The sequence below is a fragment of the Hippopotamus amphibius genome, chromosome 12 (assembly GCF_030028045.1).
Source record: "Hippopotamus amphibius kiboko isolate mHipAmp2 chromosome 12, mHipAmp2.hap2, whole genome shotgun sequence".
Lineage (NCBI taxonomy): Eukaryota > Metazoa > Chordata > Mammalia > Artiodactyla > Hippopotamidae > Hippopotamus > Hippopotamus amphibius.
This window is the reverse complement of record NC_080197.1, coordinates 65087604-65111088: the sequence shown is the minus strand read 5'-3', so window position 1 is coordinate 65111088 and position 23485 is coordinate 65087604. Positions and strand designations below refer to the sequence as shown.

The 23485-nt window shown below is 37.6% G+C and overlaps 1 protein-coding gene across 7 annotated transcripts in view; it reads left to right on the top strand.

Annotated features, from left to right (window-relative positions):
* Positions 1-23485, top strand: part of PIK3C2G (phosphatidylinositol-4-phosphate 3-kinase catalytic subunit type 2 gamma) — a 363004-nt gene that overhangs the window by 333622 nt on the left and 5897 nt on the right. For 4 of the 7 annotated variants that reach the window (XM_057701641.1, XM_057701644.1, XM_057701643.1 and 1 more), the window contains 2 exons: positions 2075-2200; positions 15996-17934. In XM_057701641.1, coding sequence (XP_057557624.1) covers positions 2075-2200; positions 15996-16148 — 279 coding nt within the window. In that variant the 3' untranslated portion in view covers positions 16149-17934. Of the gene's footprint in view, positions 1-2074; positions 2201-5601; positions 11980-15995; positions 17935-23485 lie in introns of those variants that run through there. The other 3 variants (XR_009048371.1, XM_057701645.1, XR_009048372.1) reach the window with 3 other exon arrangements.

The window sequence follows — 23485 nt, the reverse complement described above, 5'->3', positions numbered from 1 at the left end:
CAGGCTTCTCATTGCAGTGTCTTCTTTTGTTGCAGAGCATGGGTTCTAGGCGCGTGGGCTTCAGTAGTTATAGCACGTGGGCTCAATAGTTGTGGCTCACGGTCTCTAGAGCGCAGGCTCAGTAGTTGTGGCGCACAGATTTAGTTGCTCCGCAGCATGTGGGATCTTCCTGAAACAGGGATCGAACCCATGTCCCCTGCATTGGCAGGTGGATTTTTAACCACTGTGCAACCAGGGAAGCCCTATAGTATATTCTTGATCAATTTATAGAAAATAAAAATAGTAGCAAGCATTTATTGAATCTTACTCTATTTCAGGCCCTATACTCACATTACATGCTTTATTTTATTTAATCTTTTGAATGCTTTGAGATAGACATTGCCTTTATTCTCATTTAACAGATTAGGTAACTGATCCACAAAAAAGTTAAGATACCTACCAAAAGCCACATAGCTGGGATATTTGGGGGCCCAGATTGCAACCAAAAAGTCCTTTCTCCAGAACCATGATTCTAACCACTAACATGAAGCATACAGTGATTATAGGTATGGTATCCTCAAGCCCAGTGGTAGAAAAGAGAGACGATTACACAAAGCAAAAACACTTTACTCCCTTCACTCTTCTCACCAAAAAAAAAAAAGAAAAGAAAGAAAAAAATCCACTCTCAAATATTAATGGCAATGTTTTTCTGTGTCACAGAAAGAAAATTCCATTGTGCCACTGATACATTTCAGAGCTACTCCTGGGGAAGGGTTTCTGGTGGGGCAAGGATACCTTGAGCAACATCTAAAGCAGCAGTTTTCACAGTCTTAGCATTTTGACATGTGGGTGTGTCCAGATGTATTTTATTTAATTTGTGAATAACAACGAGCCAGATTTTCCTAATGACATAATTTTTACCATATATATTAGAATGGAATAAAAGTTAGTCCTATCACATTTTCTTACTTTCCAATATGCTTTTTCGAATGCCAAAGAAAGCTGCAAAATTAAAGCTAATGATGTTGGGGGGTGGCACTAGATGTTCACATGTGAATGGCACTGTGATTAAGAATATAAAAATATTTGTTGAAAATTACTGATTTAATAGTTAGGATGTATTCACCAAGAGAAGCATTTGGTTTCTCAATTGTGACTTTCAAATCATCCATTTAAATATAAATTACACACACATTTCTCATTTTATCAAACTAGATAAGCCTAGTGTTTTAGTACAATTTACTATCCATTTGGTCACAAAGATAGAAACCCATTTCTCTGAAGTACAGTGGTTTCCAAATCTTTTCAACAGTGTACTCATTCTTTAAATTTATTAAGAAATAAAAAAATCCATAGGAAAAAAGGTTGAAAAGAGAGATGTTCCGAAGCCATTTGGGGAAGCTGACAGGGATGAGGGTTGTTAGGATAAACTAGAGAGAGGGGGTCCAGAGATCTACTCATTTGACATCATTGATCTACCCATCAGGCAGCAACGTGGGCAACATTGGGGGTTCCACAGAACACAATTTTAAAAGGATTATCTGAGCGTAATTTAGATAATAAAATTATTATAACTATCTAGTAGTATGTTAAAGTTGTAGATCGAATTGATATTTTAATTAAATTCCATTTGAAAATGTGATATTATGTAATATACATTTACATATCATTAAATGCTACATCTTATTTTATGTGTTAAACTTAATTTTTTGATTTTTCAAGTGGCGTAGCGTCTCCTGAGGCACTCAGTTCCTGTCTCTGCCTGTGGCTTATATTCATCTCTTGACCATGTCTGTCAAAAATGCAAATTTAGTTTTTACTGTAAAAAAATCAAAGTAAATCACATTTAATGGACTTTTAAATGTAGTTTTCTGACACAGCACTTAATTTAAGATGGACAAATTTACTCTTTTAAACTGTATCTTTGGATTCTTTTTGAGCAATGATGTATTTCTTTTGATTGTTCTCTTATTTTCTGATAAACGGTGACTGTAATAAATCTTGATCCTGCCTTTGGTCTAGATATTTAGTAGCTGTGTATTTGTTTTCTTTGATAGCAACACACATTAATATTTATAACCATTTTTCTTTGCAGCATCTCCCAGATGGCTCCGCGCCCAGCGCACATGTTGAATTTTATCTTTTACCATATCCCAGTGAAGCTCAGAGGAGGAAAACAAAATCTGTTCCAAAATGTACCAACCCCACTTACAATGAAATTGTAAGTATGATTCATCTCCTGTCCAGTCTTTTTGTATTTTTCTTACCATTTTTCAGCTTAACAACCAAATATGGAAAATGTGCAGTAATTGGCAGCATTATTCCATAAAGGGAAGACATTTCCCAAAAGAGCCACTGTGTGTCGATCACTGTTCTTGATGCTGTAGGAAGTGGAAAATGCAGATACTGCTTTCAAAATGCTTATGAACCGATTTTCAAATTGTGGCTAGCCTCCAGCAAGAGCCCAGGACATTATGGTGTTTGTTCCACCTACTAACATTATCCCCAACTCCATCTTATTTTCTCTAATAAGTTTTCCTTTACCTGGCTTTCCTTCCCTAATAACTTTATCATAGTCTAATCTGTGTGTAGCAATAAACTTCATAAAATCTCCTTTGAAAGCCTGAAAAAAATAAGTACGAGATACAAATCATATTAAAGTTAGTTTATATTACATATAGCTCTCTAATTCATTTGTAGTATGCTATTTGAACATCTGATTCCCCAGTTCTTTCTAAGGCAAACCCTACATTTATTCTCTCGATTCCGTCCATTCCCATCTCCTCTGTACCTTGCTCACTTATTTGCTCAGCTTCTCTTAAGGCTGTCTCACCCACTGGATCCTCAACTCGGAAATCTTAAACAAAACAAAACAAAACGAACTCTTCAACTCAGCCTTTCTAAGGCATCTGAATTTTCTTCCCCTTGCCATCACCTCCAAACTTTTGCAAAATTAGCACATTTCCTGCTCTCAGTTCATCACTTCCTTTTCACCCTTTAATCCTTTACAGTGTGGATTCTGACCTCACCTGATGCTGTCGCATTCAGACAGCATTAAAAGCCTCCTAATTGCTCAATCCAGTGAGCCACTGGGCTCTCCTCTCCTGAACAGTCAGATGGCAGCACTGTTAACTGCTTCCTCTTACTTTACAGCTCCCTTTTGCTTCTTGAGTCCTACCTTTTCTTTTTTATTATCATTATTAATTTTTTTTCATGTGGTTTTTTTTTTGGGGGGGGAGTACACCAAGTTCAATCATCTGTTTTTATACACATATCCCCGTATTCCCTCCCTTCCTTGACTCCCCCCCCCGAGTCCCCCCCACCCTCCTTGCCCCAGTCCTCTAAGGCATCTTCCATCCTCGAGTTGGACTCCCTTTGTTATACAACAACTTCCCACTGACTATCTATTTTACAGTTGGTAGTATATATATCTGTGCTACTCTCTCGCTTCATCTCAGCTTCCCCTTCACCCCCCGCCCCCTCCCATACCTCGAGTTCTCCAGTCCATTCTCTCTATCTGCTTCCTTGTTCTTGTCACTGAGTTCATCAGCACCATTTTTAGATTCCATATATGTGAGTTAGCATACAATATTTGTCCTCTTTCTGACTTACTTCACTCTGTATGACAGACTGTAGTTCTATCCACCTCATTACATATAGCTCCATCTCATCCCTTTTTATAGCTGAGTAATATTCCATTGTATATATATGCCACATCTTCTGTATCCATTCATTTGTTGATGGGCATTTAGGTTGCTTCCATGTCCTGGCTATTGTAAATAGTGCTGCAATAAACATTATAGCACAAGTTTCTTTTGGGATGATGGTTTTCTTTGGGTATATGCCCAGGAGTGGGATTACTGGATCATATGGTAGTTCTATTTGTAGTTTTTTAAGGAACCTCCAAATTGTTTTCCATAGTGGCTGTACCAGCTTACATTCCCACCAGCAGTGCAGGAGAGTTCCCTTTTTTCCACACCCTCTCCAACATTTGTGGTTTCCAGATTTTGTGATGATGGCCATTCTGATGGATGTGAGGTGATACCTCATTGTGGCTTTGACTTGCATTTCTCTGATGATTAGTGATGTTGAGCATCTTTTCATGTGTTTGTTGGCCATCTGTATGTCTTCTTTGGAGAAGTGTCTATTTAGGTCTTCCACCCATTTGTGGATTGGGTTATTTGCTTTTTTGGTATTAAGCTGCGTGAGCTGCTTGTATATTTTCGAGGTTAATCCTTTGTCCGTTGTTTCATAGGCAATTATTTTTTCCCATTCTGAGGGTTAGCTTTTAGTCTTGTTTATGGTTTCTTTCGCTGTGCAAAAGCTTTTAAGTTTCATGAGGTCCCATTTGTTTATTCTTGACTTGATTTCCATGATTCTAGGAGGTGCTTTGATGGATGTCATAGAGTGTTCTGCCTATGTTTTCCTCTAGGAGTTTTATAGTGTCTGGCCTTACATGTAGGTCTTTAATCCATTTTGAGCTTATTTTTGTGTATGGTGTTAGGAAGTGTTCTAAGTTCATTCTTTTACATGTTGCTGTCCAATTTTCCCAGCACCACTTATTGAAGAGGCGGTCTTTTTCCCATTGTATATTCTTGCCTCCTTTGTCAAAGATAAGGTGCCCATATGTGTTTGGGCTTACTTCTGAGTTCTCTATTCTATTCCATTGATCTTCCTTTCTAATTTTGTGCCAGTACCATACTGTCTTGATCACTATGGCCTTGTAGTATAGTTTGAAGTCAGGAAGCCTGATTCCACCAACTCCATGTTTCCTTCTCAAGATTGCTTTGGCTATTCGGGGCCTTTTGCATTTCCATACAAATCGTAAGATTTCTTGCTCTAGTTCTGTGAAAAATGCCATTGGTAATTTGATCGGGATTGCATTGAATCTGTAAATTGCTTTGGGTAGTACAGACATTTTCACGATGTTGATTCTTCCAATCCAGGAACATGGTATGTCCCTCCATCTGTTTGTGTCGTCTTTGATTTCTTTCAGCAATGTCTTAAAGTTTTCTGCATACAGATCTTTTGCCTCCTCAGGCAGGTTTATTCCTAGGTATTTTATTCTTTTGGTTGCAATGGTGAATGGGAGAGTTTCCTGAATTTCTCTTTCTGTTAGTGTATAGGAATGCAAGAGATTTCTGTGCATTAATTTTGTATCCTGCTACTTTACTAAACTCATCAATTAGTGCTAGCAGTTTTCTGGTAGAGTCTTTAGGGTTTTCTATATATAATATCATGTCATCTGCAAAGAGGGACAATTTTACTTCTTCTTTTCCAATTTGGATTCCTTTTATTTCTTTTTCTTCTCTGATTGCTGTGGCTAAAACTTCCAAAACTATGTTGAATAATAGTGGTGAGAGTGGACACCCTTGTCTTGTTCCTGTTCTTAGAGGGAATTCTTCCAGTTTTTCCCCATTGAGAACGATGTTGGCTTTTGGTTTTTCATATATGGCTTTTATTATGTTGAGGTAATTTCCTTCTATGCCCATTTTCTGGAGAGCTTTAATCATAAATGGATGTTGAACTTTGTCAAAAGCTTTTTCTGCATCTATTGAGATGATCATATGGTTTTTATCCTTCAATTTGTTGATATGATGTATCACGTTGATTGATTTGCAGATATTGAAGAGGAAGAAATAGAAACCATGAACAGACCAATCACAAGTACGGAAATTGAGGCAGTGATTAAAAATCTCCCAACACACAAAAGCCCAGGACCAGATGGGTTCACGGGCGAATTCTATCAAACATTTCGAGAAGAGTTAACACCTATCCTTCTCAAACTCTTCCAAAATATTGCAGAAGGCGGAACACTCCCAAACTCATTCTGCGAGGCTACCATCACCCTGATACCAAAACCAGGCAAAGATGTCACAAAAAAAGAAAACTACAGACCAATATCACTGATGAATATAGATGCAAAAATCCTCAACAAAATACTAGCTAACAGACTGCAACAGCACATTAAAAAAATCATACACCATGATCAAGTGGGGTTTATCCCTGGGACTCATTATTAATTTTTATTGGCGTATAGTTGCTTTATATGTTGTATTAGTTTCTGTTGTACAGAAAAATGAGTCAGCTATATATATACATATATCCCCTCTTTTTTGGATTTCCTTCCCATTTAAGTCACACAGAGCACTGAGTAGAGTTCCCTGTGCTATACACTAGGTTCTCATTCGTTATCCATTTTATACATGGTAGTGTATATGTATTAGTCCCAATCTCCCAATTCATCCCACCCCTCCTTCCATCCTTGGTGTCCATACATTTGTTCTCTACATCTGTGTCTCCATTTCTGCTTTGCAAATCAGTTATCTATACCATTTTTCTAGATTCCACATATAAGCAATATTATACGGTATTTGTTTTTCTCTTTCTGACTTATTTCATTGAGTTCTACCTTTTCTTAATTCTCTTCTATCTTTTCTAACCACTCTCATTTTCCTTCATTGCCATTCTTCCTCTGAAAATATTTATTTGCTGGAGTTCCATGATCTACTCTCATCTCCTCTTGATGTATACACTCAAAAGTATCTCACGTATCCACAAATTTTCATTTATCACCTACTTGTAGGCTGCATCTGAGTTTATTCCTCAAAGCCTGGCTTCTCTCCCAAGCTTTAAACCTGTACTTCTACCTGATTTTTAAAGAGGCCCTTTAGGATGCCTCCTAGACCCTTTTAAACCAGGCTTTCCTCCTCTGTTTGCCAATTTGGAAGATACTTTCTAATGACATCACCCTCTCCCTCACTCACAAGTCCAGTTAATCCTCAAGACTTGTCAGTTCTACTTGGGCAGCTACCTGTCTCTTTAATCCATCTTCTCTGTGTCCCATCCCTACTTCTTTGTTTGAAGGTCTTGTATCTTTGGCTAATATAATAGCCTCCTGTCTGCCTCCTATCTTGTGTTTTTCAATTAAATCATTCAAATTTCTATCTAAGGTATCAAAAACTACTCATATTTATTATTCTCCTACATAACTTTTTCCAAATGTTCCTTACTGCCTACCTGATAATATCCAGAATCCTAAGTGTGGTATTCACAGCCCTTCAAATTTGACTCAATAATTTTTCTGAGTTGTCCTTGGAGCAATATCATCCTCATGTACTTTATTTTTATACTTTTAACATATTTTATTATGATACATTTCAATTCTGTATGTTTTATAAAACACTAATGTAAAACTTTAGATATTTACTTTTTTTTAAGCTGTTTATTGGAATATAATTGCTTCACACTCTTGTACCAGCTTTTGAGGTACACCAAAATGAATCAGCTGTATTTATACATATATCCCCATATCCCTTCCCTCCCGAAACACCCTCCCACCCTCCCTGTCCTGGCCCTCTAAGGCATCACCCATCATCAAGTTGATCTCTCTTTGTTATACAGCAACTTCCCGCTAGCTATTTTATAGTTGGTAGTTTATATATGTCTATGCTACTCTCTCACTTTGTCCCAGATTCTCCTTTGCCCCCTGCCCCCTCAACCCCGTGTCCTCCAGTCTGTTCTCTGCATCTGCATCCTTATTCTTGTCCTGTCACTGGGTTCATCAGTACCATTTTTTAATTTAGATTCCGTATATATGAGTTAGCATACAGTATTTGTTTTTCTCTTTCTGGCTTACTTCACTCTGTATGACAGACTCTAGGGCTATCCAGCTCCATTTCATTCCTTTTTGTGGCTGAGTAATATTCCATTGTATATATGTGCCACATCTTCTTTATCCATTCATCTGTTGATGGGCATTTAGGTTGCTTCCATGTCCTGGCTATTGTAAATAGTGCTGCAGCGAACATTACGGTACTTGTTTCTTTTTGGATTATCATCCTCATATACTTTTAAAAAAACTTTTTGTTTTGAGGTAATTGTAGATTCACAAGCAGTTGTAAGAAATAATAGAGAGAGAATTCAAATACCCTTCAACCACTTTCCTGCACTGGTAACACTTTGCCAGACTACTGACAATATCACAACCAGGAAATTGACATTGATACAATCCACTGACCTTATTCAGATTTCTCCAGTTTTACACATGTTCTTTTGTATATGTTTGTATGTATGTGTGTGTGTGTGTGTTTAGTTCTGTGCATTTGTATCACATGTATAGGTTTGTGTGATCACCATCACAGTTAAGGTACAGAACGTTCCATCGCAGTGATTCCTGGTGCTACCCTATTATAGCCACAGACACTCTTCTAACGTCCCACCACCAATCCCTGGCAACTCTTAATATGTTCTCTATCTCTATAATTTTGTCATTTCAAGTGTTATATAAATGGAATCATACAGTTTGTAACATTTTGAGGTTGGCTTTTTTCATTCACTAGAGATGTACCCAAGTAGCTGCATGTATCAATACTTTGTTTTCATTGCTGAGGAGCAGTCATGGCATAGAGGTATAACTATTTACCAATTAAAGGACATTTGGGTTATTTCTGGCTTGGAGCTATAGAAAACAAAGATTGCTGTATTTGTGTAAACATAAGTTGTAATTTCTCTAAGACAAATGCTCAAGATGTAATTACTGGATATATGGTAATGCCATATATAGTTTTTCAAGAAACTGTTATACTCTTTTTCTATACCATTTTACACCCCCACCAGCAATACTTGTGCTAGTTTCTCTACATCTTTGCCAGCATTTGGTGTTATCACTATTTTTAATTTATGAGGGTGAGTCAAAAATTATCCACACTCTGGCTGTAGAATTTATTTTAATTAAGTTTTACAAAAGACAAATACATCATTTTTCAACATAATCTCCTTGCTTTTCAATACACTTTGTCCATCTGCCAACAAGCCTTCATATTCCCTTATTAAAAAATGTTTTAGGGTGAGCTGCGAGCCACGAATGCACTGCTGTCTTCACTTCTTCATCAGAAGTGAATCATCATCCTCGTTAAGGCTGCTTTCAGGGGACCAAACAGATGGAGGTCCGACGGAGCAAGATCAGGACTATAGGGACGATGCTGTAACACCTCAAAACAAAGTTTTCGCAGTGTCGACAGTGTGGGCAGAGGTGTGCAGATATGCACACCCTCAGACCACAAAAAGCAAATCACTGCACACTGCTCTTCTTTCATGCAAATCACAAGTGGGGCATCCATTTTTGCTCATACCACAGTCATGAATGAACTGATGTAACAAGTTCACACCTACACAGGCAGTGACTGGGGAGACAGTAGCCTTGAACAGAAAGTGCTGATAAGACAGTGTGACCAGCAGAAGTTTTACTATAGCTGGAGTGCAGATAAGTTTTGACTCACCCTTGTAGTTCTTTTGAAAGGCATAGAGTGATAGCTCACTGTGGTTTTCACTTGCATTTATATAGTAGCTAATGGTGCTGAATTTCTTTTCATGTGCTTATTTACCATCTGCATAGCCTCTTTGGTGAAATGTCTCTTTGTGTCTTTGTTCATTTTCTCATTAGAGAGTCTGCATTTTTATTCATTTTTACTGTTGACTTTTGAGATTCTTTAGATAACTATGGATAATAGTCCTTTGTCAGATATGTGGTTTGCAAATATTTTCTCCCAGCCTGAAGCTTGACTTTTGATTCTTTTCTCAAGGTCTTTCACAAGTGTAAGTTTTTAATTTTGATGAGGTCCAGTTTATCAATTTTTTTCTTTTATAGCCTGCACATTTGGTGGCAAGTCTAAAAACGCCTCACCTAGCACTAAGTTCTAAAGATTTTCTCATTTTTTCTAAATATTTTACAGTTTTACATTTTACATATAAATCCATTATTCACTTTGAGTTGATTTTTGAATAAAGTATAAGGTTTAGGTTGAAGTTCACTTTTTTGGCCTATGAATGCCAATTATTTCAGCACCACGTATTGAAAAAGCAATTCTTCCTACATTAAATGTCTTTTGCACCTTTGACAAAAATAAGTCAGGAACATTTGTTTGCTCATGCCCTTCCATTGCCCCATACTTAGTCATATTCTCAAGTCACATCAAATAGCTTGTCATTCCCTGAATAATCCCTATGACCCCTGTGATGGAGCTCTTGTAGCCACTCACCCTCCTGCCCTTCTCTGCCAGCTTTGAGGCTTACCTCAAATATGGACTCTGTGAACCACTCTTTCCTCCCTGACTGTTACACCACACTTACCATCTCTTGCTTAGTCCTACAGAGGTTTTTTTTTTTTCTTCTAGTACAATGAAAAGTTCTCGAGGACAAGGAAAATGTCTTATCTTTCTTAGTATCTTTGAAACTTAGCTACTTCTAAAAAGATTTGTGGAATTAAATATTTGGGGTAATTTTATAAGTGACACTTTATGTGTATGTGTATAAAATGTAAAACTAGCAAACATTCACATATATTCAATTATATATATAATTTAGTAATGAAAGATATTTTGACATTTTATTACTTGTCATGATGTCAACAGCTAGAGGTGTATACCTCCCAACTATATATCCCTTGATTCCACACTTTCTGGGTATAAGACCCCCTACATCAGTATCAAGAAACTTCTCAGACTCAATGCAGTACTTCAGCATTTGTAATATAGGGAAACATATAATGACAAAAAGCCGCTAATGATTCAGGAGTTTAAATAAATTTGTGTTTTATTTATTTCAAGCTACATATACTATAAAAGAGTAGTAAATTCACATGCATGGAGATTATTTTATAATGCTTGCTGTGTCCATAAATTTTCTGATGGGTTGCAATAATTCTGAGTCCTCACACATTCGTGGCCCATTGATTAGAAATCACTGTGATACTTTCTCCATCAGCCCATACTTGTAGCTTGGACACACGCTGTTTATACTTGGAACACATTTAAAAGCTGTTTCAAAAACAATAGTCCATAATCCATAGTCTATGCACAGCAAACTCCAATTTATACATAATCCAAATGAGCAGACATGTGAATTAATGTACGGATAAGTGACTACTTTAATAGTACTGATCATCATATAAACAAATTTGTCAGGAAAACTGGCTGAATTTAGAAAACCATGAGAAGAAAGACTACTGTATTTTAATTTTTCTCCCATTTTTTGTGTCTGTATCAATACAAGAATATTTATAAGAAATGCCCCAAAAAAGTGCACTGGCTCTAACTGTGGTTTTACTTTCTCTCCCCCTCAGCTGTGATACAGGCCCCCATCCTGTGCCAAATCCTTCAGTTATTTCTGTGCGTTCTTAGCAACACCTTATACAGTCGTCCCTCGACCCTACATATCTTCAGGGGCATTGGTTCCAGGACCCCCGAGGAAACCAAATGCTCGAGTGCCCAAGTCCTTTATGTAAAATGCATAATATTGGCATATAACCTACGCACATCCTCCCATTTACTTTAAATCATCTCTAGATTACTCATAACACTTGGTACAAGGTAAACGCTATATAAATGGTTGCTGATGTGCAGCGAATTCAACTTTTGCTTCTCTTGAACTTTCTGGAATTTCTTTTCCCTGAGTATTTTTGACTTGTGGTTGATTGAATCCGTGACTGCAGAACCCAGGAATACAGAGGGCCAACTGTGTGTGCTCTCTAGGGAGCCCAGTAAGTTCTCACCGGCATCTACCTTGCTTTTCCCTTCTCTCTGTGCTTTGCTTACTGAGTACTGTGACATCAGCCACTTTGGGATTTCTTGAGCCGCTGAAGCTAGGCAATGGTCTGGGAAGTGGGAGAGAATGCCTTCACTCCCCTCCTTATATAAATCTCTTAGAGGAATACAAAGGGAATATTATATTGCGTCACCTTAAAAAGCTCTTCATGAAAATAGCGCTTTCAATTGTTATTCATAACCCTCCTTCTCCCTGATACTCAAACCTGAGAGAGGCTGGGTCAGAACCACTGCCAAGGGTCCCTTTAGTATCCACCCTTCAGATACTAAAGCTTTGACACGGGGCCAAGCTTGTCACCTTGACACTCCCCAGAGTGATTTCCAACAGGAGTGCTGGCAGTCTTCCTGAAAACCCCTCTCACGTACAAATCCCTATGGTAGACATCACTGGGCTTAGGACGGGGCAGGGCTGGGAGTCAGAGCACTCCCAGAACTCCCCTACAGCCTTTAAGAGGCAGAGCTGGGATACTGACTCCAGCATTGCTCTTTCTACCCTACTACCTTTGGCATCTGGTGAAAAACCATCATTTTTTAATGATTCGTTAGAAATACAGATTCTAAGTCAGAATTATATTGTTATAGTCAATGTATTTTGTTCATTTTCCTCTTTTTCTTTTTTTTAAATTAAAGAATAGTTGATTTTCAGTATTGTGCCACTCTTTGCTGTACAGCAAAGTGACTCAGTTATACACATACAGACATTCTTTTTTTTTTTGGATATTCTTTTCCATTATGGTTTATTGCGAGATATTGAATAGAGTTCCCTGTGCTATATAGTAGGGCCTTCTTGTTTATCCATCCTATATATAATAGTTGACAATGTATTACCTTCTTAGACATTATCCTACTATAGAGGGGAAATTAGAAAGGACATAATAAGAATGTTCTATGTGTTTTACACACCTTAAAATATCATGATTACCAGCACAGAGAGAGGTGTATGGTACACTCAGTAAGCAATGGTTAGTGTTCTCTCTGTTGTCCTCTCACTCAATGCTCATAACAGGGTGATAATTCTACTTGTAAATGAAGACACTGAGGCCCTGAGGTGAATATTTTGATCAGGATTATGTAACTAAATTTCAAGTCCAGTACTGCCTGACTCCAAAGCCCTGACTGACCCCACTAAACAGTGCTGTGTTATTCTTCCCTCTCTCCACCCACAGAGCTCTGGTCCCCTTGGCTTCGAACTCTCCCTGTCACCGTCCTACCTCCTCACTCCTCTTCCCACCAGCTCTAAGCACAGTTCGGTTTCCATATTATTTTCCTCCCTTGCAACCATTAAAATACTCTTTAGAATTATTTACTAGAACTTGGTGTCAAATAACATATAGTGAATGCTTGTATATGTTAATAGATATCAGATTTCCCTAAACAGTGTTTTTCTACTTGATGAGACAGTCTCAAACCTACAAATTCAATGTTTGTCAAAAGGCTATGATGACTTGACACATGCCTATGGATAAAAAGTATTGTGAAATTAAAAGAGCTGTGCATTTTTAGTTCTGTTTATGTCAAGGCAGAATACATATTAAATCATTTGGTGAAAAGTCTCAAAGAAGATAATCATCTGTGTGCTTCCCTAGCATTACCCACTAATTATTCATTGCATTGGAAGAAAAAGTGCTTATTTTTTTAACAATGTTATGGATGCAGTAAAGCAATTAGAATATATATGTAGATATAGATATAGATATCACCTATGATGTGCAATGATTACATGTTTGTAAAACTTCAGTCACTTTCAAGAAAATAGCTTTTGCCTAATGAAGCACAGGGGAAAAAAATCATACAGTAATATAAACTTTGGAGTTCAAATGTTCGTATTTTAACCAGGAAGGCAATTAATTCCTAACATTACTTATTACAGAATTTCAGCTTGCTAAATACCTGGGAGACTCAGTTTTGTCTACAATTGTTATCTCCAGTCAACTAGATAATCAAGGAAAATACCAAGAAACCACTGTTCTTTTTTTGTGTGGTTGATGGATCTTTTTCAGCTCTAATTCATTAGTGTTTGCTATGTACCCAGTTTTGTAGTAAGGCTTATATTTCATTATCTCCTTTTATTCTTCCTCACAATGCTAAAAGGTAAATATTATTATCACCATATTTGAATGAGAAAACATATTCAGCTGGCCCCCAACTGAGGATGGTTCAACCTGAATTTTTTTTTACTTTACGATGGTGCGAAAGAGATACACGTTCAGTAGAAACCATACTCTGAGTTTTGAATCCTGATCTTTTCCCAGGTTATGGATACGCGGTAGGATACTCTTTCCTGATGCTGAGCCACAGCTCCCAGTCAGCCACGCAGTCACGAGAGTGAACAGCCAAGATACTCGCAACCATGTTGTACCCAGACAACCATTCCGCTTTTCACTTTCAGTACAGCATTCAGTACATTACATGAGACATTCACACTTTATTATAAAAGAGGCTTTGTGTTAGATGATTTTGCCCAACTATAGGCTGCTGTAAGTATCCTAAGCACATTTAAGGTAGGCTAGGCCAAGCTAGGATGCTTGGTAGGTCAGGAGTATTAAATGCATTTTTGGCTTATACTGTATTCAATTTACCAGGGGTTTATCAGGATGTAACCCCATTATAAATGGAAGAAGAACTGGAGTTAACAGATTTATATAAATATGAATCATTGACATGTTTCTTAGAAATATACCTCTTTAGCACTAATTTATATGATTCTCAGAGATCTCAAGTCAGACTTTTCCAAAAGCCTAATGCTTAGAGTTATTCCATTTTTCTTTACACATACTAACACTCTGAGGGCCCCTTTGTCTATTTTCTCTGTAAAATAGGAGATGAGTTCATCTGCTGAAAGTGCTGTAGGTAGGAAAATGGAGAATAATTTAGACAGTTCAAAATAACCACCGTAGAGAAAAGGAAAAGGAGCTTACTCTGAAGTCCTGGAAAGATGAGCGTTCAGGAGATGAGTGGTTCAAAGAGTCCACGCTGGGCATCCCTTTGCAATTAAAGATGAATTACATTGGTAGGACTTTGAAATTTTTAAGGCAGCCCTTAAAAATCCTTTACTATCCAGGGGAAATTCAATAAATTAAATGGAAGAATTTGAGTAAGCTGTGCTAAGAAACTTAAAAGATAATCTCCTATCTGGAATGGGACTGAGATTCCAGAAGCTGTCACATGAAGCAGGGTAGACTGGATTAGCATACTATATTGTGTCTCATTCCCTTGATTGAATTATTATTTACTTGTAAGCAAATCATTGTTCAGAGCAGCTAACAGATTGATCTTGAATAGAATTTCATTGATAACTTAATGGGTTCATAAATGGTAGACAAATGCGGTGAGATGGGCCAGAAATCCCACCCATACACACTGAGCAGACCTCCCAGTGGATTTCAAGTGCTTTCCTCTCAATTTGTTTCCTCTGATTCTTTTTTGCATATATAGAGAATGCTTCTTTCTATCTTGTAGTTTAGCTATAAAAAGCAAGCACGTTTGTAGCATCATATGAAACTCCTCTACATGTGTTATAAGGAGTTTCCTTGGCAACCATGCAGGGTTTATACACAGCTCTCCCCTCCTTTTATGATGTGTAATTAATTTCTTGATACTACACTTTCAAAGTCTCTTTACCACTGCAGGCACCCAGTGATAATGCCTGTGACTTACTTCTTGGATATTATAAAATACAGTTGAACAGCTCTCCTTTTTTAAAAATAGTTACATGACTAGTAAGTGAAAAAGAGAAAGACACAAAACTGTACACACAGCATAATTACAGCTCAGATTCTTAAAAAGTGGTTATATATAGAAAACAAAAAGCACATCAAAATGTTAACTATAATTATCTCAATGTTAGAAATATAAATTTTTCCTTTTTTATTCTTGTTTCATCCTCATATTTTAGTTAATGAACATATATTTTCATAACTAAAAATTAAACAATTTTAAATAAATTAAAGTAACCATGGAGTGACTGCTTCACATGTAGAAGGAAATATTGTACTACATTAAATTAACACCAGGAAATCATGGATATTGGTCTGCTCTCCTCATTAGCCTTCAACAAAGAAAGATCCCATGTTGCACAGTAAATTCAAGGACAGTTAAAAGGTGATGGGTATTTAAATTTCTTCCTAGAGAATGATTTACAGTCTTATTAAATTTGGGATAGATAATTATTAATGGAATCAGAGTAAATTCTAAGCTTCTTAGAGAAATATTCTGTCATTAAACTCTGTTATGTTAACAGAACCTTTAGCTCTTCAGAATTAGAGTTAGAAATGAAAGCTTCTAACAGCATTAACCTATCCGCTCCAAGGTACAATATATTAGCATGCAAATATTTTTGTTAAAAGCAATATTTTTTAAAAGATGCATTTAAGCACATCTGATTTATATTTTCATCATTCTCTCTCTTTTCAGGTAGTATATGATGAAGTCACAGAGCTCCAAGGACATGTCTTAATGCTTATTGTAAAGAGCAAAACCACATTTGTAGGAGCAATTAACATCCAACTCTGTAGTGTCCTGCTCAATGAAGAAAAATGGTATCCACTAGGAAACAGTATAATTTGAACATTGCTATGAACATACACATTCATAACTCTTTGTATTTTTTCACTTTGGGGCCTCTCTATCACGAGATCAGAACATTTTTGTTATCAAAGATAGTGTGGTGTATGTACTAAGGACACAGAGAACAGAGATCAGAATCAATTTTTATAGTTAGTTATTCTCTACCTGTGCTTCACTGTTTTCTTAGAACCCTTTCTCCAATTGATTGTATAAAATTCAGTGTGTAAAATAAGGAAAGGGCATTTAATTTTAATATATCTTTTAAATCAAACATACATTCACATTTTAATTACATGCCCATAGTTAAAAGCAATACTTTTAATGTATTTTCCAAAAAAAGACAAGCAAATAACTAAATCTCATCACTTACTTCAAGACTTAAGTATATGTGTAACAATTTTTTAAAATTTGAATTAAATATATACATACCTACATATCCACATATAAATTTATTGAGGGCACTAGTCCGCTCCGGCAGAATGCTGTATTATTTTCTATCAGAAAAACCAACATAAATGCCTGAAATTCTTAAATCCAATTTTTGGAAGAAACTCTGTAGTTCTTCACCCTCTTCAGCACCAGTCAGTTCATCATTGCTGGATTTCACCCAACTAGAGGCATTACCACATTTTAAACTTCACTATCACCTAATTCAAAGATCGCAAACTCTGAAACTCTCCCCTCTGATCAAAACCTCTTCTCTGCACAACAAAAAGTTTTCTTACTTTTGAATCTACTTTCATACTCATCATGACCTGAGTAAACAATCCTGCAGCGTTCTACCTGCAAAGTAGGTACAACTCAAGGCACTGTGCCACATTTGTTAAAAGAATCAAATCGTTTTTTAAATATTCCTATCAATTAAATTACTAAAACCCTTGCTTTACTCAGTGTTTTCCTGTGCGTGAATAAAAAAAGTAATTTAAGCTCTTTTTATATGGTCATCTGCATAACCATGTAAATGTATAAAAGACTGCACATTTATTCTTTGAAAATATTTGAGTGCCTGGTAAGGGTTGATGTGGTCTTGTTTCGAACACATGATCATGTGAGTCAAGTAAGCTATAATGCTCTGGGCAATGATTCTATATTTCAGGTCCATCCACCCTCCCTTTCTAATAGATAGTGATTACACACCTTTCTCTCTGCTGAAACCCCAGCACCCTCTACTGTAACCCTCACTCTCAGCTGATGACTTTGTTTCCTATTTCACTTAGAAACTAGAATCAGTCAAAAGAAAACCTCCACATATTCCACTAGCATATCTACCCACCCAGCAGGTTTTATCTTCCACCTTCCTACTTCTTCTCATAGAAAAATGACCCAAGATCCTACCCAAAATCAATCTCTCAACTTGTACATTTGATCCCAGCCCCACTCACCTACTCACAAACACTGCTGGAATTCTCCTCTATTCAAAAGCATCATCTCTTTATTCTCTACTGGATACAACATGATGTTACGTGGTTACATGATGGTACAATCGTTATAAAAAACTTCTCAGAACTTCCATCTCCCCTCCAAATACTCATCCAATTGGCCTGCTCTTTTCTGCAGCAAAACTTTTCAAAATGGTTATCTCTAATCTCTGCCTCCAGTTTCTCTCCTCTCATTTTCTCTCAGACCATTCCAAGGAGGTGTTTGTCCCAAACACTTCAATAAAACTGCTTTTGTCGAGAGAGTAGCACAGATATATATATACTCCCAACTGTAAAATAGATAGTCAGTGGGAAGTTGTTGTATAACAAAGGGAGTCCAACTCGAGGATGGAAGATGCCTTAGAGGACTGGGGCGGGGAGGGTGGGGGGGACTCAAGGCAGGGGGAGTCAAGGAAGGGAGGGAATACGGGGATATGTGTATAAAAGCAGATGATTGAACTTGGTGTACCCCCCAAAAAATAATAAATAAATAAATAAATAAAATTAAATTAAAAAAAAAAAAAGAAAAAAGAAACTGCTTTTGTCAAGGTCCCTATTGACCTCCACATACCTAAATCCAAAGGTCAAATTCTAGCCCTGGTCTGACCTCACCTATCAGCAGTATTTGACACAATCAGTAACTCTCTCTCAGTGCTCTTCATTTGGCTTTCAGAACACAGCACTCTCCTGTGCGTTCCTTCTACAGCATTGGTCCCTTCTTCTCAGTCTTCTGTGCAGGAGCATCTCCACAATGTCCAGCATTGGAGTGTCCAGGGCCCAGTCATTGGTCCTCTTCTCCATCAACTTTCACTCCCTAGGGATCTCTATTCATCTATTTTGATGGCTTTAAATATCATCCGCATGCTGATTGTCCCCAGCTTTATAACTCCAGCCCAAGGAGTGGCCAAGATGGTGGAGTAGGAAGACTCTGAATTCACCTCCTCCCACAGGCACACCAAAGTTACAACCACTTGCAGAACAACTATCAATGAGAACAATCTGAACACTAGCAGAAAATACCTACAACTAGAGATACACGGAAGGAATCACAATGAGATGAATAGGAGGAATGGACACACTGTATAGTTAAGACCCACACCTATGTGTAGGTGACCCACAAGTGGGAGGATCATCACAGTCGCAGACATTCTACCCAAAGATCAAGGAGTCTGAGCTCCACATCAAGTTCCCCAGCCCAGGGATCCTGCACTGGAAAGATAAGCCCCCCAAAACATCTGACTTTGAAGGCCAGCGGAACTTGTATTCAGGAGACTTGGAGGGCTATAGGAAACAGACTTTGCCCTTAAAGGGCCCACACAAACTTGCACATGCCCAGGGCTGAAGCAGCAATTTGAAAGGCACCCAGGTCAGACCGACCAGTTATCTTGGAGAGCCTCCTGGAGAGGCAGGATATAACTGGAACTCACCCTGGGAACAGATGCCAGTGGCAGCCTTTGAGAATCTGTTCTACTACAAGGACACTGGTGCTGCCAAGCGGCATTTTGGAGTCTTCCCTCTAGCTTACTAGCACCAGGACCTGGGCCCTCCCACCAGCAGCTGGCAGCCACTGCACTAGGCAGGGCTGACACCAATCACGCTGGGGGTCAGCCATGCCTACCAACCCTCTCACAGTAGTTGGCCCCACCACAACATAGGCGCCCATGCAGCCCTCAGGGAGCCCTCCTAGAGTATAGTGCTCTGGTGAATAGAGGGGAGTGTGCTGCTGGACCCAATAGGATGTCTGCTATATTAGGCCACTTTTCCAAGATCAGGAAATATATCTGAATTTCCTAATACATAGAAATAAAAACAGAAAATCAGACAAAATGAGGTGGCAGAGGAATATTTTTGAAATGACAGAATAAAATAAGACCCTAGAAGAAAAGCCAAGTGAAGTAGGATAAGCAATCAACCCAATAAAGAGTTCAAGGTAATGATTAAAAACAACTCAGGAGAAGAATGGATGAACACGGGAAGAATTTCAACAAAGAGTTAGGAAATGTGAAAAACAGAACTGAAGAATACAATTATTGACATAAAAAATACACTAGAAAGAATCAACAGTAGATTACATGATACAGAGGAATGAACCGATGAACTGGAAGACAGAGTAGTGGAAATCAATCAGTGTGATACACCACATTAACAAATTGAGGAATAAAAATCATATGATAATCTCAGTAGATGTAGAAAAAGCTTTTGACACAATTCAACATCGATTTATGATAAAAATTTTCAACAAAGTGGTTATAGAGGAAACACCTCAACATAATAAAGACCAGGTATGACAAGCCCACAGCTAACATACTCAATAGTAAAAGCTGAAAGCATTTTCTCTAAGATCAGAAACAAGACAAGGATGCCCATTCTCACCACTTTTATTCAACATAATATTGGAAGGCCTAGCCACAGCAACCAGACAAGACAAAGAAATAAAAGAAATCCAAATTGAAAAGGAAGAAGTAAAATTATCACTGTTTACAGTTAAGATGATACTGTATATAGAAAATCCTAAACTATTAGAACTCACCAGTGAATTCTCTAAAGTTGCAGGATACAAAATTAATATACAGATCTACACTTCTCTACACTAACCACTATCAGAAAGAGAAATTAAGAAAACAATCCCATTTACAATTGCATCAAAAATAATAAAATACCAAGGAATAAATCTAACCAAGGAGGTAAAAGACCTATACTCAGAAAACTATATGACATTCATGAAAGAAATTGATGATGACACAATCAAATGGAAAAATATATTGTGCTCAAGGACTGGAAGATTTAATATCATTAAAATAACCATATCACCCAAGGCAATCTACAGATTCAATGCAAGTCCTCAAAATACCAATGGTATTTTTCACAGAATTAGAACAAATAATTTTAAAATTTACTTGGAAACACAAAAGACCTTGAATAGCCAAAACAATCTTGAGAAAAAAGAACAAAGCTGGAGGTATCATGCTCTATAAAGCTACAGTGACCAAAACAGTATGGTAGTAGTGGCTCAAAACAAACAAACAAACAAACAAAAAAACACATGGATCAATGAAACGGAATAGCCGTGAAATGAATCCACGCTTATATGGGCAATTAATCTACAATGAAGAAGGCAAGAATATACAATAGGGAAAAGACAACAAATGGTGTTGGGAAAACTGGACAGCTACATGCAAAAGAATCAAGCTAGACTACTTTCTCACACCATGAACAAGAATAAACTCAAAATGGATTAAAGACTTAAGTGTAAGACCTAAAACCATAAATATCCTAGAAGAAAACATGGGCAGTACGCTCTCTGACATTGCTCTTAGGCCTATTTTTTTGACTCTGTCTCCTGAGGCAAGGGAAACAAAAGCAAAAATAAACAAATGGGACTACATCAAACTAAAAAGCTTTCTCACAGTGAAGGAAACTATCAACAGAAAAAAAGGCCACCTACTGAATGGGAGAAGATATTTGCAAATGATATATCTGATAAGGGTTAAAATCCAAAATATACAAAGAACACATACAACTCTACATTAAAAAAAAAAAACAAAAACCATTTTAACCTGTTTTTAAAAATGGGCAGATCGTTTTTTAGACATTTTTCCCAAGAAGACATACAGAGGCAAAAGATGCTCAACATCACTCATAATCAGGGAAATGTAAATCAAAACCACAATGAGGTGTCACCTCACACCTGTCAGAATGATTATCATCAAAAGGACAACAAATCACAAGTGTGGGCAACAATGTGGAGAAGAGGGAAGCTTCATGGACTCTTGGTGAGAATGTAAATTCATGTATTTACTATGGAAAACATATGGAGATTCCTCAAAAAATTAAAAACAGAACTACACAATCCATCAATTCCACTTCTGGGTATTTTTCCAAAGAAAAATAAATGCTAATTAGAAAAGATACATGCACCCCTATGTTCATTTCAGCATTACTGACAATAGACAAAATACAGTAATAACTTAGGTGCCCTTCAGAGAATGAATAAAGAAGATGTGGTGTATACATACAATGGAATATGACCCAGTCTAAAACAATAATGAAATTTTGCCATTTGTAACAACATGGATGGACCTGGAGGGTATTATACTAAGTGTAATAAGTCAGGCAGAGAAAGACAAATACTGTATGATTTCACTTATATGTGGACTCTGAAAACCAAAGCAAATGAGCAAACATAACAAACCAGAACACACTCATAAAAAACAAAGAACAAACAGGCAGTTACCAGAGGGGAGGGAGCTGTGCGAAGAATGAAACAGGTGAGGAAGATTAAGAGGTACAAACCTTCCAGTTACAAAATAAATGAGTCACAGGTAAGAAATGTACAGCATGAGGAATACAGTCAATTATAATATCTCTGTATAGTGACAGATGGTTACTAGACATATCATGGTGATCGTTTTGTAATGTACAGAAATAGTGAACCACTCTGCTGTGCACATGGAGCTAACGCAGAGGTCTAGGTCACTCACACCTCAGTGTAAAAAAAAACATGTAGATACCAAAAGGAAATGCCTCGAAACATTAATAATTGTTATCTCTGTGGGTTGTGGATTATGGGTGATTGTGAATTTTCATTCTTCTGTGTATTTCTAGTCTACAATGAACATGTTTTGCTTGTAAAATTAGAAAGGAAACAATACCATTAAAGTAAATATCATTAAAAAATAACACCTCCAGCCCAGAACCCCTCCCAAAATCCAACTGCCTACACAGTACCCCCCTTGAATATCTAATATTTCACACTCAGCAGATCCAAAATTAGACTCCTAATCTTCCCCCCCCTCCAACCCATGCAAAAAACTTGAAGTCATCCTTGACATACCCACCTCCTCGCTCTTTCTCTGAGTAAAATTCAGTCCATCAGAAACTCCTGTAGGCTCTGCCTTCAAAACTTTTCCCAAATCCAACCACTTACCACTCTCCTTCTGCTTCCTCTCTGGTTCAAGGTACTCCTATCAAATTTGTCCCAAATGACTACAACTGCCTTCTTCTAAATAGTCTCCTTGTTTCTATGTTTACCCTGCCTCCTTTATAGTCTATTCTCAACACAGCAATTGGAGGGATCTTGTCGTTCTTCTGCTCAAAACTCTGCAGGGACTTCTGATCTCAGAGTAAACCTTTAAAATAACCTAAAAAGGCCAATGTGATCTGGCCTCCCATCAGCCATCCCTCTGATTTTAACTCCCGTTATATCCTCCTATGCTCAAAACACTCAAGAAGCATCAGCTTCATTTCCGTTCCCTGAGCATTCATTCCAGGCATGCTTCTTCCCTGGAATCTTTATCAGACAGCTCTTTCTTTCCAAAATGTGCTTTTGTCCCATATATCCACTTGTCTATTCCCTCACCTCTTTCAAGTCTTGGTCAAATGTTCCCATCTCTGATAGGTCTCTCCGGACTAGTCTGTGTCATATTGTAACCTGGCCTGTCCCCAGATACACACCAGATCCTTTCCACTCTGTTCTACTTTTTTTTTATATACTTATCACCTCCGAACATTCTATACAATTTACTTATTTTGCTTATTATTTATGTTTTGTATCCTTTCACTAAAAGACAAGATTCTAAAGAAGTTTTGTTCATTGACAGTACAGCTTTGGATTCAGGCAGGAAGAGTCCTTGCCCTGGTGCCCTCACCATGGAGAATCCTACTTCCTCCAGTTGTGCCTCAGCCATATCCACAAGCCTCATTCTGGACCACGTTCTAGGTACACATGACCCCAGAATTCCTTGCCCGAACAGCCTTTGCAGGTCTTCTAAGGGACCATTGACTTGAAGTCAGATGCCACCACCAGGGTGAGCAATGCCTAGGCTCTAGTGGTGGCCGAGGGCAGGCTGCTAGCAGTGAATATGGATGCAGCTTGAACATGCCAGCTGGAATGTCCACAAGTGTGCGTGAGGCCACTGA